Consider the following 14,026-nt stretch of genomic DNA (forward strand, 5'->3'; position numbering starts at 1 on the left):
AATATCTAGCCGTGGGTGCAAAGCCGTCGCTGTGTCGGTGTCCTGCAGCCCAAATGCATATGTTTAAAGTGCCTTAGGTAAAATGTCTGTTTTACTTAAAACTATGCTTCACAAACTTTGACACTGCCTTTGGGATTCGGATTGAATGGGATTTTTAAAGGATTTCTGCCCTGACAGGAGACTGGAATGTAAAGTGGTGGAAGAGAAGAGATGGGTGTTGTCATACGTGGACGTGGTGTTTGACACAGAATCAATACAAAACGTTTTTATGCTCCATTCTTCCATTATACATATGTTTACTATGGCAACGATAATCAAAGACCATAGCAGTAGAAGTTACTAAAAATAAAGATGCTAAAGATACCGAGATTAAATGCAACTAAACAAGATTAATATCAGTACAATACTGAAAGATGCTATCAGTTAGAAAGTCTCCAATAACACATGTGATATTGTTGTCAGATCTCCAATTGGTGCGTGTTTTATTATGTCCTGTAATTCAATCATACACATTTGTTTGAAGTGTGTAGCACCCGGTGCCACTGGTGGACAGCGAGATGGATGCTCTGTGTTTACTGTTGCTGGTTCCAGCATCCTTTTGATTGTAAAACAGGTCTTAGTCTTCTGTGGCACATGGTTGTGTCATGTGCAAACAGATAAAGATTAGTGATTTAATAAAGTTCATTTTGTCTATGGCTTTACAATTTAACTAATATTTAGGTTAAAAAAACCTAAATATTGTTGTCCAATGAAAAGAATCAGCAAGGTCAAAAGATAAAGATTAGATTAGATTAGATTAGAGATTTATTAATCATTATTATATAACAACAAAATTAAAAGTGCCATCAGTCCGTGCTAAAAAACAAACAGATAAATACCATAGCATACAAAACACTTACACACAACAAAATAAAACAAATAACTGATTAAAACCAATAAATAATTAAAAAATAGCCTACACATGCACACAATCCCTCATATCAGTTTACAGTTTGTTTTTGAGTAGTTGGAGTTTTGTTACAGCTGTAGGATAAAAACTGTCTCTGAATCGGGTTGTTCTTGTTTTTATTGCTCTGTACCGTCTACCTGAGGGCAACGGTGCAAACAGAGAGTGTCCAGGGTGAGAAGTGTCCTTTGTGACCTGTTTTGCCTTTTTAATACAGCGGTAGCTGTGTAAGTCCTCCACTGAGAGCAGAGGGCAGCCCATGTTTTTTTGGGCTGTATTCACAACCCTTTGAGAGCCTTCCTTTGCGCCACAGTGCTGCTGGTATACCACACACAGATGCAGTACATCAGTATGCTCTCTATGGAGCATACTGCACAGTATCTGGACTTGTAGGCAAATAGGAATTAATATCAATAAAACCTTGAATAATATAATTTCTTCAGGCTGGGGTTTACTATGCAAAAAAAGACAACCAGCTAGCTTGCAGCAAAAGGCTGAAGGTTTGGGAGTGGGGAAGGTCCCACAGACCATTCATCGACCTTATCCTGCAGCAGGTAAGACCAAATCCAATGTCTGCACATTTCATCATATTAAGAATGAATTCATGCCAGTGAGGGATGATTGGCTTTTTTAATTTACAAGGTTCCAGAAACTGTAATCCAGTGCCTTACAATGCTGAAAACATGGCTCTACACTTTGACCCCAATAAAATGTTGATGGTGTTGTAGTGACCTGTCATGGCTATTGAAGGGCAGATAAGAAGATCTTTGGCCACTCCAGCATGCCCATCAGAAACCACGTGTTAATTTACACACCTGCTCCCAAAGAAAGTCACACACTCCAATATTTAGTTGAACCTGCTTTAGCTTTGATTACAGCATGAATTCACTGTTGCATCGTTTCAGTATGTTTCTGCAATGTCATCACCCTGATGCCCCCATCCCTCTGGAACTCTGGGTAACTCTGGACTCATCAGGTCACATGACCTTCGGGACCTTGACAGCTGTTTCGTTCCAATCTCTTTGCCTTTCTCCCTTTGCATTGTTTGTGCGGAAAGTATCTTACTTTCACCAATAAGTATAGCTGTGACTTCCGAACTGATTTTACCAAACGTTTAAATACTTGCCTTTCACGGCCTTTCAAGATTTATTCCTGACCACATTTGTCATTTGTCCCTCAAAGATGATGGTCACCCACTATCCTTCCAGGTTTTCATGATGAATTGGACGGTTATAAAGTAGTTTAATTTTAGTTTTCTAAACCTGTTTTAGTAGTTTCAGCAATCTCTTCAGATGTTTTATTTGTTTAAAAAAGTTTGTGTCTCTAGTGAACCTTATTGACATTGTGGAGATAGAAAAGGGGGGCAGAGAGAGTGTGGGGGAAGCCACGGGCCAGGGGTTGAACTTGGACTGCCTGCAGACTCTGTAGCTATATGGGGCACCTGCTTATTGTGCTGAGCTAAATAGCCTCCCAAGATGGGTGTTTTTATGGTTCATGCACACCAATAACTGGACCCTTATGAAACCGATAAACATTTTTTTCATGACCACAGGATGTGTTACTCCCTCTATCAGTTAGGGTTTAATAACTTTATAATTATACAATGGGAGGCTCATTTGATTTTTTAAATCCAGGTGGTCACTTTATTATGATGAAGTAAACAAGGCAGGATAAACCCTCCTTGGCTGGCTGCAGGCCAGCAGTGGTCCGCCCTGCAGAAGTTAGACACCTGGGTTATATTGTCTGTCATTTCTTCATCAGTACTAGAAATTATTCAACAAAGGAGTGAAACCCTTTTCTCCACATTGACTCTAGCTTCATCTCATTTTACTTTGCAGAGGTCTTGATCTCGGCCCTGACGGGAACTCTCCACCGAGACATACATCTTTCTAGAATTTAGTTTCCAGTAGTGGGGAGCTAACAGTTCACTGGTGCATATTAAAAACAACATTAACCTTAATTCAAAATTATAAACTGCGAGCAAACATTAGTTCATATTACATCTTGTGCTTTCTGAGTCTATAATCTCATTCTCCTGAGACTCAGTGAGGGTGATTGCATCATCAGTGCCAAGCGTATCTTTCACTTTGGCTGGGATGCCTCGGACCGCGGCCTCAGCCCCGCTGAATCTAATCATGACTGTGTGTGAGCTTGTCAGCCGGTGGCCGACCACAGCAAGGTGTATTGACCTGAGGAGAAGACAGACACATGCACATATATGTATCTGATCTTTCAGCTGCAGAGGTTAAGCTGCTTTGGACAAGTTTTATTATTATATGAATTACTGGAGGACATTACTGGAGTCTGAGACGCTTTGCTCCTGGTCTCCGTGCAGCTCTCTAGACTCACCGGGGAGAAATATTCACTGCCTCTGGGTAAAAATTGGTATCATCAGTGGAGATTCAGGGAATCACCACAAAACCGTGGAGTTGAATTTAATGAAAAGCAATAAAAACGATTGTATTGAAACAGTTTCTGTAAATAGTAGAGAGAATAATGTTATATACCTTACAGTAACTCTGCACTCATATTTTTACAAATAGTAAATTAGAAATTAGTATTTATAGTCCATACACATTCAATATTTTCAAGATGAAGAGATATGTTGCACTAGACACCAAAGCAGGTGATATACTTTGATCATGAAAAAAAGCCTTTTTATTATATTGCATTGTGTTTTTTTTAAGTAGACCAAATACAATTAGAATAGAATAGAATAAAGTGCAAGATAGAAAATAAATACAACATAAGAGACTTTATATTTAAATGAAGACACAAAAAAATGAAAATTAAACCAATAAAAACAGTTTAAAAAGGTATTGCACAGAATCCATCCATCCATCCATTTTTTTTCCCCGCTTCATCAGGGTCACGAGGGTCAATAAGGGTCTATCCCAGCTCGTCACAGGCGACAGGCAGGGGGAAACCTGGACAGGTCGCCAGTCCAGCACAGAATCTTTGGCAGACTTATATTACAGGGTGAGATAATGCACATTTTAAGTTATGTTGATGGTTCAGGGTCGTGATGGCTTCGATGCACCTGCAACGACTGCCAGAACTGTGACCTGAACTCTCCTTGATGATGTTCTGAGCTCCTCTGAGGGACCAGGAGGTGTAGATGCCCATCAGGGAGAGGAAAGAGCAGCTGACAATCGTCTGTGCTACTTTGATTGTCCTCTGAAGCTTCGCTCTGTCAAAAAACTTTTTTTTTATTTCACACTACTTTTTAAAATATTATTTGAAGCTAAATGAAACACAATGCTGCTGTAATTTTCAGCCACATTAATAAAGGCTGACTATTTATCAAAATACATTTCCTTCTTCCTCACGGCAAAACGTCTTCCAGGGTCATTAAAAAAACACCTACAGCAAAGTTAAGAATGAGAAGGGACGCTATTTTCCCATTTCTAAACTTCTAAACCTGAAATCATTTAAACAATACTTTCCCATTTTTTATGTTTCAATTTTAGGAAGAAGAATGGGATACAAGTCCTTTTCTGTTGACCGATTGTGGAACAATAGGGGTCATTTTCTGATTTTCCTTTTTTTTCTGTTAAAACAGAAATGAGATGGATTGATTCTCCCGTGGTCTATTTTTTTTTCCTTTTTTGTGTTTTTATTATGAGCCTAAAATTGAAAACATGCATTATAAGCCCCTTTGTTAATTTTGTTAACATTTATCTGATTCAAAGACAAGCAAGTAACCAGTCTTTTAAAAATAAATGTTATAGTCAATTGAAAATGGAAGGAACGAATGGTGCAGGGATTGAAAATGGAAATAATAAACAGAAGACCTGGATGAAATTCCTTCTTACCATCTGCATGACACTCCCGGACCCCCATTAAAAAAATAAAAGATAAAAGTTGTTGTTTGTCTGTCTTATTATTACCCATTACAATGAGGCTATTTTGGGGTTTTTACACAAAACATAGGGGCTACTAACTTTTGCACGTCTGTATATGTCTTGAGCCTGAAACTCTGAAGTGTTTTGGTGCCTGGAAAATGCATTTGAATTGACTCATCTGATGTCAAAGGAAAAACTGTTTTGGGAACAGAGAGGGGACAATTAAAACAGGATGTTCAGCCAGAGTGAGAAATAGCTCTTGGGCCTTCTGCCCATCACTGTTGCTGGATCTTCATGACAGCAACAACATTGGAGCACATGCTGCTTTCATGGGTGTGTGATTCTGTCCACTGTGACAGAAAAATAAGAGAAATTATTTATCACTGCCTGTTTGAATGACTCCATTTTAGATGCAAAATAATTCGTACACATTTATCTTTGACTATCTTGCTTTATTTATTTATCATTATTTTTGAATCTTCACAAAACAACGCACACACAGCAGAGACATTTACTGGCAGTTCCAGTGAAGCCTTCATATCTTTGTTGTGCCTTTAACTCTGAAGTCCTCCTTTCCCAGACCTTTAAACAAAGTTTGATCCAATCCCATGGACCGCCATTAATCCCGAGCCTCTGTAAATTTTTGCTTCAAGTGTGTCCTCAGTCCAATCCAATGGCTTTAATGTCCAATACACACGAAAACATGGCAAACACTCTCCTTCCCTCAGGGGGCCTGAACGCAACCCCCTGAATAATTTACCCGGCTTGTTCACTGATCCCCCTCACTCACACAGACACTGCTTTCACTTGGCCATTATGCCGCCAGGAGCAGCATAATAGGCATCGCTCATCACCCACAAGTCAAGTGTGGACTTTTCTCTGTCCGTTACTAACACCTTCAGCAGGCTGAAGCATTGCCGTTTACAGAGATCAGTGTATTAAAAGAAGAAATATTACGTTTTTTCAGGTCTCAGCCGTCCCAAAAGCAAATCTTTACACACATGTCTGAGCTTGTTTTAATAATAATCAATCAATATCATCTCCTCTAGACAAAAGAAGTTATGTCTCAAAGTTATTTACATTCTTTTGAAGATATTTTTGAACATTGCACAGCCTTCTCTCTCAGCGAAGCTTCCACCCACTTTCATCTCCTCTGCTTATTTCTACCTTATTTCTTGACATCAGACGTATCCTAAGAGTCATCATTTTTCTCTAAATCTAGCATCATTACAGATGGTCCAGTATCACGTTTTTTTAAGCACACGATTTGGCTGTTATCCTTGCACATCAAGGGAAGACAGTAGCTATTTTGAAAATATATTTTTATACCACTGACATGTACTGAAAAAATGTAAGTAATGGTATACGAACAATTTACAATCTCCAGCACGCTGCTGTTGTTTATGCACCCCATAATACAATGAGCCACTGCAACAAAACCCCGTTAAAGCAGTCATGTGATTGTCTTCCAGCTATTCAAGTATAACACGTGCTATGACCACCACCCCAGGGTGCAATACATTCCATGCAGTGAATTTATTTGCACTATGCTGTTTAAGAAAATGGAAAAATTGACTTTTGCCGCTGGAAACAAACAAAAAAATATCTCTTTCTAGTGATCCACAGTGTCCTCACAGGAAAAGAGGCTTCTGTGTTCAGGCCTGGGGCTTCGGTTCTCCGCGGTGTAGTTTACAGTCTCTGTCTAAACTGCTCCAGCCTCCCTTCACCCTCGACAATAAAGCAAGCTAAAGCATGAAACGAGGTCCAATGCCTTTCAAAGGGAGTGGACTTGAGAGTTCAACAGTGAGCAGAAGTTAGAAGGAGTGAAGAGAGGAAACGATGCACACCACAACCCGGAAAAAAGCTTTACATCCATACTGAGGATTTTAATTGACCAACCAGTGGAAAAGATGGGCAACTGGTCATGTCACGCACTGTAATTCCTTGTTGGTTCGGCCTTCCTGCGTGCTCACTTAAAACTTTGCAGATGATCCAGAACGCAGCAGCACGTCTGGTCTTCAACCAACCCAAGAGAGAAAAGAGAGAGAAGATGAAGAAACAATTACCCAAACGGCTCCTGCATACCTTCACTGCTTCATGCAGAGTTACACTCCCTCTCCACAGCTCTCAGTCAGGGAAAGACGCCTGGTGCTTCCAACACAACGGTGGCGAGAAATCAGTAACTAGATTATTCTCCTCCATTGTTCCCCGATGGTGGAACGACCTACCAAACTCTGTCTGATCTGCAGGGTCTGTACCTACTTTTAAGAGCAAGCTAAAGATTCGGCACATGATGGTGCTTTTTTAGACCTTGCTTTCTTGTATAAAGGGACTTTGTATCAAGGGCGGGAAGGGAACACAAAAATATAGATAAAAAAACAATTGGACTCTCAACAGTCTGACCAGCACTGATCCAGCTGGACCCTATGTGATTTTGTGCTTGTGTTGTTCTCTCAGTTGTAAGTTGCTTTGGATAAAAGCGTCTGTTGAATGAAAGTAGTAGTAGTAGTAGTAGAGATGTTAATGATGATCCTGAGTAACATTTCAACGTGATTAACATGATTAAACTGAGGATTTCCTTAATAATATGCATAAACCACTGTAAAAAATAGTTCACTTGTGCTCAAACATATTCCTTATAATTATCTCAAACATCATCTTAAACACTACAACATAGATAGTTTGTAATTTTCATTAAGAGGAAAAAGATATTTTGTTTACTTCTGAAAAATAATTTTCCTCCTCCATCGGGCCAGTCCAAGCACAACCAGTTCAACTTCTGAGTTGAGGCCGATGTGGAGCTAAGATGCAGTTCCTCGTCTGGCCACTAGAGGCTGGCTACAAAAGTGAGTCGATCTCCATTGACTTCCATGTTAAAACCTCAGAAGTAACCGCAGAAATAAATACATTTGTTTGATTTCACATACATGACAACTTTGACGGGGGTGAATTTTTTTAACACACCAGGGGAATTTATATAAAACAATGAATGAATGATTGAACGCCAACTCACCCAATGGCTAGCCACTATCACATCCTCATGTGCAATAGTCATGCTACCAGGTTTAGTGAGACAACCAGCCGTGTTTACCGCCCCAGTCAGCTAAATGCGATGGTAATATTGGATTTTGACTGTCAAGTCAACATGTATATTCTGCTGTAAACATTTACCACCAGATCCGCTGAAGAAGCTGCTAGCCACAGCTACCTTTGATTGACATACGGTGGCCGTGTTCCCGCCAGCTTCCTGGGAAACATGGCGGCGCTCAGTACCAAGAAGAAGAGGCTGATGCTTCATCTGTCTTATTTACAGCCTGTGAGGAAGACCAACGTTCTTTTGTGGCCAGCCCCTAGTGGTAATTTGAGTAACTGCTAGTTTGGGGCTTAAGTGTCAATGACAGATGAGCAAACCATATGCAGCCCCTTCGCCTGAAACACATCTCTACAGAGCCGGGGGACTCATGCCGCAGCACTGCATCTCCCAAAAAGAAAAATGTTTTCAAACAAGAAAAGAAAGACAAGAAAAAAGCAAGAACAAAGCATCAAACAACTTTTTCCCAAAACAAAAAGTGAACAGAGCAACAAGCCAGACGATTTAAGTTATCCATTCAGTATCTATACCCAGCTATTCATATTTAGAGTGTCAGGGATCTGTTGAGATGCCAGTCCTCTTCAGGTGAAAGGCGGGTACACGCTGGTCCCCGACCTGATGTGCTCACACCATTTAACCTGACACAAAGTGTTTTTGGATTGTAGGAGGAAGCCGGGGTTTAAGGTAATGGCAGTGAATTTGGTTTAAAACAGTCATCCAAGTGTCCAACGTAGGTTCAAGTTGTGTTTTAAAAACATCTAGGGAAAGAAGTACACCTGCCCCTGTGAGAAACGGACATCTCATGTCTGGTCTCATGTCATATGAATTAGTTAGTGAGGCACATGTGGTAATAACTGATTAAATACTATCCTTGGTTTCTTATATTTCAAGCATCTCTAATGCAACTTTAATTGCACATGGGTTTAATGTAATTTGTTAGTGTATATTTAAAGGGCACTACTGCACATGAGTGGATATGTTAATCTCTGAGTAAATTATAGTGTGTAATGCCCTATAAAACTATTTAAAAGCATTGAAGGCATGTCACTCAGGTACTAACACTGGGCTCTGTGAAATGTCTAATGAGCTCAACAAAACTAAGCAAACTAGGAAATTTTCATTAAGGATTGCATTTCGGAGAGGAGGGGGCATTCATTTAATTGGAAATTCTAACATTCAAGTGTTTATGGTTGGATCTGTATGTGATGCATGCATTATTAATGCAAATTTCAGTGTATGTGCCGGTTTAATGGACCTAGAGTGGCGATAGATTTGAATTGAGTAGCCTGCACTGTATTGGAAAAATGAATATGCAGAAGGACATTTTCAGTCTTTATTCAGTCCAGTCGGTCTCAGCACACCAAAATCTTCTCCTTCCCAAATGACAAAGAAACAAGAGAAACAAACCAGAAACAAACAGTGAGGGTTTTTCTTCAGAATGTGGCATATCGTATGAATATTGCATTATTACAGTTTTACAAACAAATGTACAACAAATACATCATAAATAGACTTTTTATTGTGAGACAGTGAGGAGCCAGCCAGCGTGGGTTTTTCTGGCTGCTGATCGTCGTGTGCCTGCGTGGAGGAGGCAGGAGCTGCAGCTTCCCTTTACGAGGAGTACTCGTACTCCTCCGCGCTGCGCCGGCCAAAATCCATCCAGCCCAAGTAGTCCCTGTCTGCTATCCTGTGGTTGGCGCTCAGGCCAGCTCCTCTGATGTTTGCTGTGGAGTTTCTGCGCACAGATCCTGGTAGGAGGACAAAGAGGAGGAGGGATGGGAGGCGACTTCAACACTGGTTGAAATAGAGAAAAACCAAGCACCTCACAGATGAAACAACATGCACTTCAGGTCATGTCACATTGTTATTGTGGTCAGAGTTTCTACATTATGGCTTAGAACGATGGGAGTTAATCGGGTTAATCTGCACATTCCAGCTTTCACAGTTTGGGAATTTACAGAATCTTGGCAGCTGTCGGATGCTGATGTTGGGTTTCTGGATTTGGGCCTCAGATTCTCTCAGGAAGACGCTGGGAGAGTTTTGGGCTATTTAAGTTACCATGTTATGGTTCTGTGCTTCCTTTCTCATTAACTCTCGTACAGACACACACACGCAGATCGAAGTCACACTTGCACATGCTGCGCAGCACAGAGGAGGGGATGCAGCATCTACAGCTGGACTTCAGCGCCTGACATCGTGTCATTAGCCTCTCCCTTTCAGTGCACACATGACTGCCCTGTTGGTCTACACAAATCTGTGCATCTGTTGCCTATAAATAATTATGGCACAAATTACACACTCACACACACGCACACATCTTCATCTCTGAGCTCCAAAAACAAGATTTTATTTTACGTTTTTATTCATTATTCCAACTTTAATAAAGTGGAGCTGCTATCCATTTGGTAACCAATCCCACACTCACAGAGATGCATTTTTTTTCCACCCACATCCTCCTACACAACACACACACCTATACACACATGCACACATCCATGCATACACAGACATGAACGCGGGGTTTCAGTTCCCTGCTGTGCGCTGAGGATTGGCTGCAGAAGGCTCGACAACGACACCTCCTACACCGACCCATGCAAAGTGAACAAGCATGAACATGAGCACACACACCCACCAACACACACACACCATTAAACCGATGCACGCTGTCCCAGAAGCATCGATTTCAGTGTGCCCTTTGACATTACATTGATTTTTCTGTCTGACTAAACGGCAGCCAAGTATGTTTTTCCTCTTCCTAAACCTCGAGTCCTGTTCTGGATATTACACAATCACAAAGTAGAAACTTTAGAGCTTTTAAAGTTGTAACTTTGGGCTAAAGTTTAGTCTCATCTTTGTGTTAGCATGCCATAAGTATTTCTGTTTTTTTGGCTCTCTGTATCTCATAAATCCTGATAATTACCCCATGTGAGGCATAAATTGCTCAGTAACGATGCAGAAAATGTATTACTGTTAAAACGTGTAGTTAGTAGCGTTCAGTATCTGCAGGCAGAGTGGACCTGAGCATGTGTGTGTGCAGTGTAGTTGAGAACAAGGAACTATAACAGGCTTGTGTTTTGTTTTATATGAGATAAAAGAAAAGAAAAAAAGCAAGTGATTGCAAGTGATTTGCAATAAGATGACAAGATTGTATGAGGGGGAACGGCCGGAAGACTGCACAGACTAATACACGCTCTTTCAAACCACAAAAGCTTTTCAGAGCCACTAATTTGTTTTACAAAGCTGGATTAGCACTGATTCCAGTAATTAGCTACGACAGACGGGCGGGGTGGCAGGAATAAGCTCTTGTCTCAGAAAATCAACCTTTGTTGCAGATACTGATGCTGTTTGATGTTCTTTTTGGTGCATTATATCCTCACACACATTCACAACCATGTCTACCTTCTGCATCCCTCCAGACTGCAGATGCAAACAGACAAAAGCAGAAATCAATCCCTTTTCCTCACACCTTTCCTGGAGGAGATGAGTCTTGCAAGCAGCTCGCTGAGGTTTGCACGGGAGTCTGGATCTTCCTCAGCCAGAGGAAGAGCTTTCAGCTGGGGGCTGGAGCGACTGTGCCGGCGGTGGTGCTCTCCCAAACTGTAGGTGCCTGCCTCCAGGAGAGCTGTTGCAAACACAGAACGCAAACACACACACACATATGGGAGCGTATAGCAGCAGCTGGGAGAATTCAGAGTGGCATCAAAGATGGTTCTTCAGAGGTTTAGTTCTGCCTGAGGGGACCGGCTCGTACCTGCAGACGGAGCCGAGATGGAGCGCTGGCCTTCATCTGAGGGATGGGAGGAGAACGGGAGTCCCAAACAGCTTGTACACAGGACCGCCAGCAGGAAACACACACAGAGCCCTGCAGTCATCTGAAACACGGAGAGAGAAGAGCACATACGGCACTTTAATGAGGAGGAGGGAAGTCCAGTTTGGGTTTACAGCAGAGGTTTTCTATGGTGAGAAACTCCGACCATCTGCCACACAACTACTCTTCTGCAGCAAATGATCAGTCTGTCTCCGGCAGAGGTTTAACAAATCAGGACAGCGCGTTCAAACTGTTTTCCAGGGGCAGAGGGTCCGATTATCTAGTGTAGTTTCAGCAGGTCAAACTGACCTGACAGTCGATGCAGAGAGGATTTCTCATTTCCACTTTACCCTTATGAAACATCTCAAGAAATTATTTTACAAATTAGGATCATCCTTCCAGTTTCAGTTAGAAAAGTACGAAGTACAATAGCCGGTATTCTTTTTTTCACATAAATTACCATGTGTCTCATTTCAAGATTGAAAAAAGGAAAACAAACTGTAATATCTTCAGGTTTGGAGAAACCACCAGGTGAATATACTTGAAGTTTAAAAAAAGGAACAAAAAAGATTAACAAAACACTGAAATCTCAGTCTTGTAACAAACAAGAGAAAGAGGCTTTTCTTACCTTGAGAGAAGAAGTTCGGCGTGTTGGAGGAGTGTGTGAGACTGAGGAGAGCACTTCTCTGATGAGTGGGAAGGATGCCCCTTTTATACTCCCCGCTCAGCTCCCTCTCAGTGTGTGTTTCTGTGTGTGTGTGTGTGTTTTGCCTCCATGTGCGTCCCAAACCTTCCACGGCGTGTTTGCTAACGTAATCTGAGCACATTAGTTTCTTCCTCATTGACACAGCAGAGTGTTTCAGATTTATTGTCTGTTTGTTTGTCATAAAATTGCAGCTGAGGAGCTGCCTGGTTGACACGCTGACATTTGCATTGCCAGCTGTCAATACTGTATGTGTGTGTGTGTGTGTGTGTGTGATGTTGGTGGTGGTCAGGCATGTGTGGGTGTTAACATTTGTACACACCCACGTGTGTAATCGATGTCAGTGGGTGCTTGTGTGTTAAAAGTGGGCGGAAGCACAGATGAGAATCTTTAGTTTTGAAGTGAGACATCTCCACGTTCCCCCCACCGTCTCCCACCCTGCTCTCACGCTTTGATCACGCAGGATTAACGCTGTCCATCGATCTCAGCCGTGCGGCAAATCAGTCAGCCGGAGTCAATGGCTATCGATCAGCCGTTGTGAGTCAATGTTTTTTATTAATGAGGCTGATGCTCCGCTGATGCGTGACAGGAACAAGTCTGGACAAAAGGGGCTGTTCTGAGACACCGTGGAGAAAACAAAAAAACAAAACAAGTTCCATCAGTGAGGTTGTTTACTAAAGTAAAATCTACTGGCTGTTAACTAAAGGTGACATGCTTGGGAGAATAAAATTAAAATAGCCTCGTGAGGAGAGAAATATGAGTGACGGATTTAAAACAGACAGGATGAAGCTGTTCCTCAGTCACCACACACACACACACACACACACACACACACACACACACACACACACACACACACACACACACACACACACACACACACACACAGTGATCTTAAAACGATCAGTAATGTGTGCTGACACAATGAAATAGAAATGAATCACTTGTTTGCTGTCAAATAAAAAGACAATCACACGACTTTGCACTATTCTATACACTGAATCACTTACCGTGTATATATATTTATAGTAACTCATATACTGCTAATCCCATTACTTGGTTTTATATTGTTTATACTGCTAAAAATATCACTGTTACATATCTCAAATTCTTTGTATGTTCAGTAACGTACTTGCCAATAAACCGATTTCTGATTTCTGATTATTACTCTGTTAATATCAGCAACTTCTTTGTTCACTCTCACGCTAACTTTTATTGGTGTTTGTTTGTTTTGCACGAGTTCTGCTGAATCTGAGTCACCAAAAGTTAAATGCTACGACAACACGACTTGTGTCATATGCCACAACCGGAGCAGGAGAGCTTCAGTTTACGCCTTTCACAGGTTTTAGAGAGGTTGTTTTTTGTCAGCTCCCATCCCACAAAACCAGATATAGACAGAAGGCTTGATGAGACACAGGTGCACGCAATCAGGGCAGATGGGAACCAGGGAAGTCAAGACGAAACTTATACACAAAGACGTGGGGTTTCAAAATAAAACAGGAAGCTAATCCCAAAACTGTAAAAAAAATCGTAAGATTAAGCCAAAAAACATGACATCATGTCTAATCAAAACCTTTCAGTTTTGTTAGTTTGGCTTACTTATTTTGTAAAAAAAAAAAAACATTTCTGTTGT

General features: G+C 41.2%; 1 protein-coding gene across 1 annotated transcript; it reads right to left on the reverse strand.

The window, feature by feature from the left end:
* Window positions 1-9,213: 9,213 nt before the first annotated feature.
* Window positions 9,214-12,360, reverse strand: LOC133461154 (cholecystokinin-like). Its single transcript, XM_061741941.1, has 4 exons — window positions 12,319-12,360; window positions 11,634-11,754; window positions 11,349-11,504; window positions 9,214-9,630 (listed from the first exon to the last, which is right to left on the reverse strand). Exons 2-4 carry the CDS (start codon window positions 11,752-11,754, stop codon window positions 9,494-9,496), a joined length of 414 nt encoding a protein of 137 aa, XP_061597925.1. The 5' UTR covers window positions 12,319-12,360; the 3' UTR covers window positions 9,214-9,493.
* Between the last annotated feature and the right edge of the window lie 1,666 nt (window positions 12,361-14,026).

Source organism: Cololabis saira, chromosome 15, assembly GCF_033807715.1.
Source record: "Cololabis saira isolate AMF1-May2022 chromosome 15, fColSai1.1, whole genome shotgun sequence".
Classification (NCBI taxonomy): Eukaryota; Metazoa; Chordata; class Actinopteri; order Beloniformes; family Belonidae; genus Cololabis; species Cololabis saira.

Bases quoted from the DNA above. Each gene is read 5' to 3' on its own strand.
- LOC133461154 (XM_061741941.1), bottom strand. From the start codon at position 11,754: ATGACTGCAGGGCTCTGTGTGTGTTTCCTGCTGGCGGTCCTGTGTACA. The intron at 11,505-11,633 runs GTACGAGCCGGT...TGTTTGCAACAG, and splicing joins CATCTCGGCTCCGTCTGCAG to CTCTCCTGGAGGCAGGCACC. The intron at 9,631-11,348 runs GTGTGAGGAAAA...TCCTCCTACCAG, and splicing joins ACTCATCTCCTCCAGGAAAG to GATCTGTGCGCAGAAACTCC.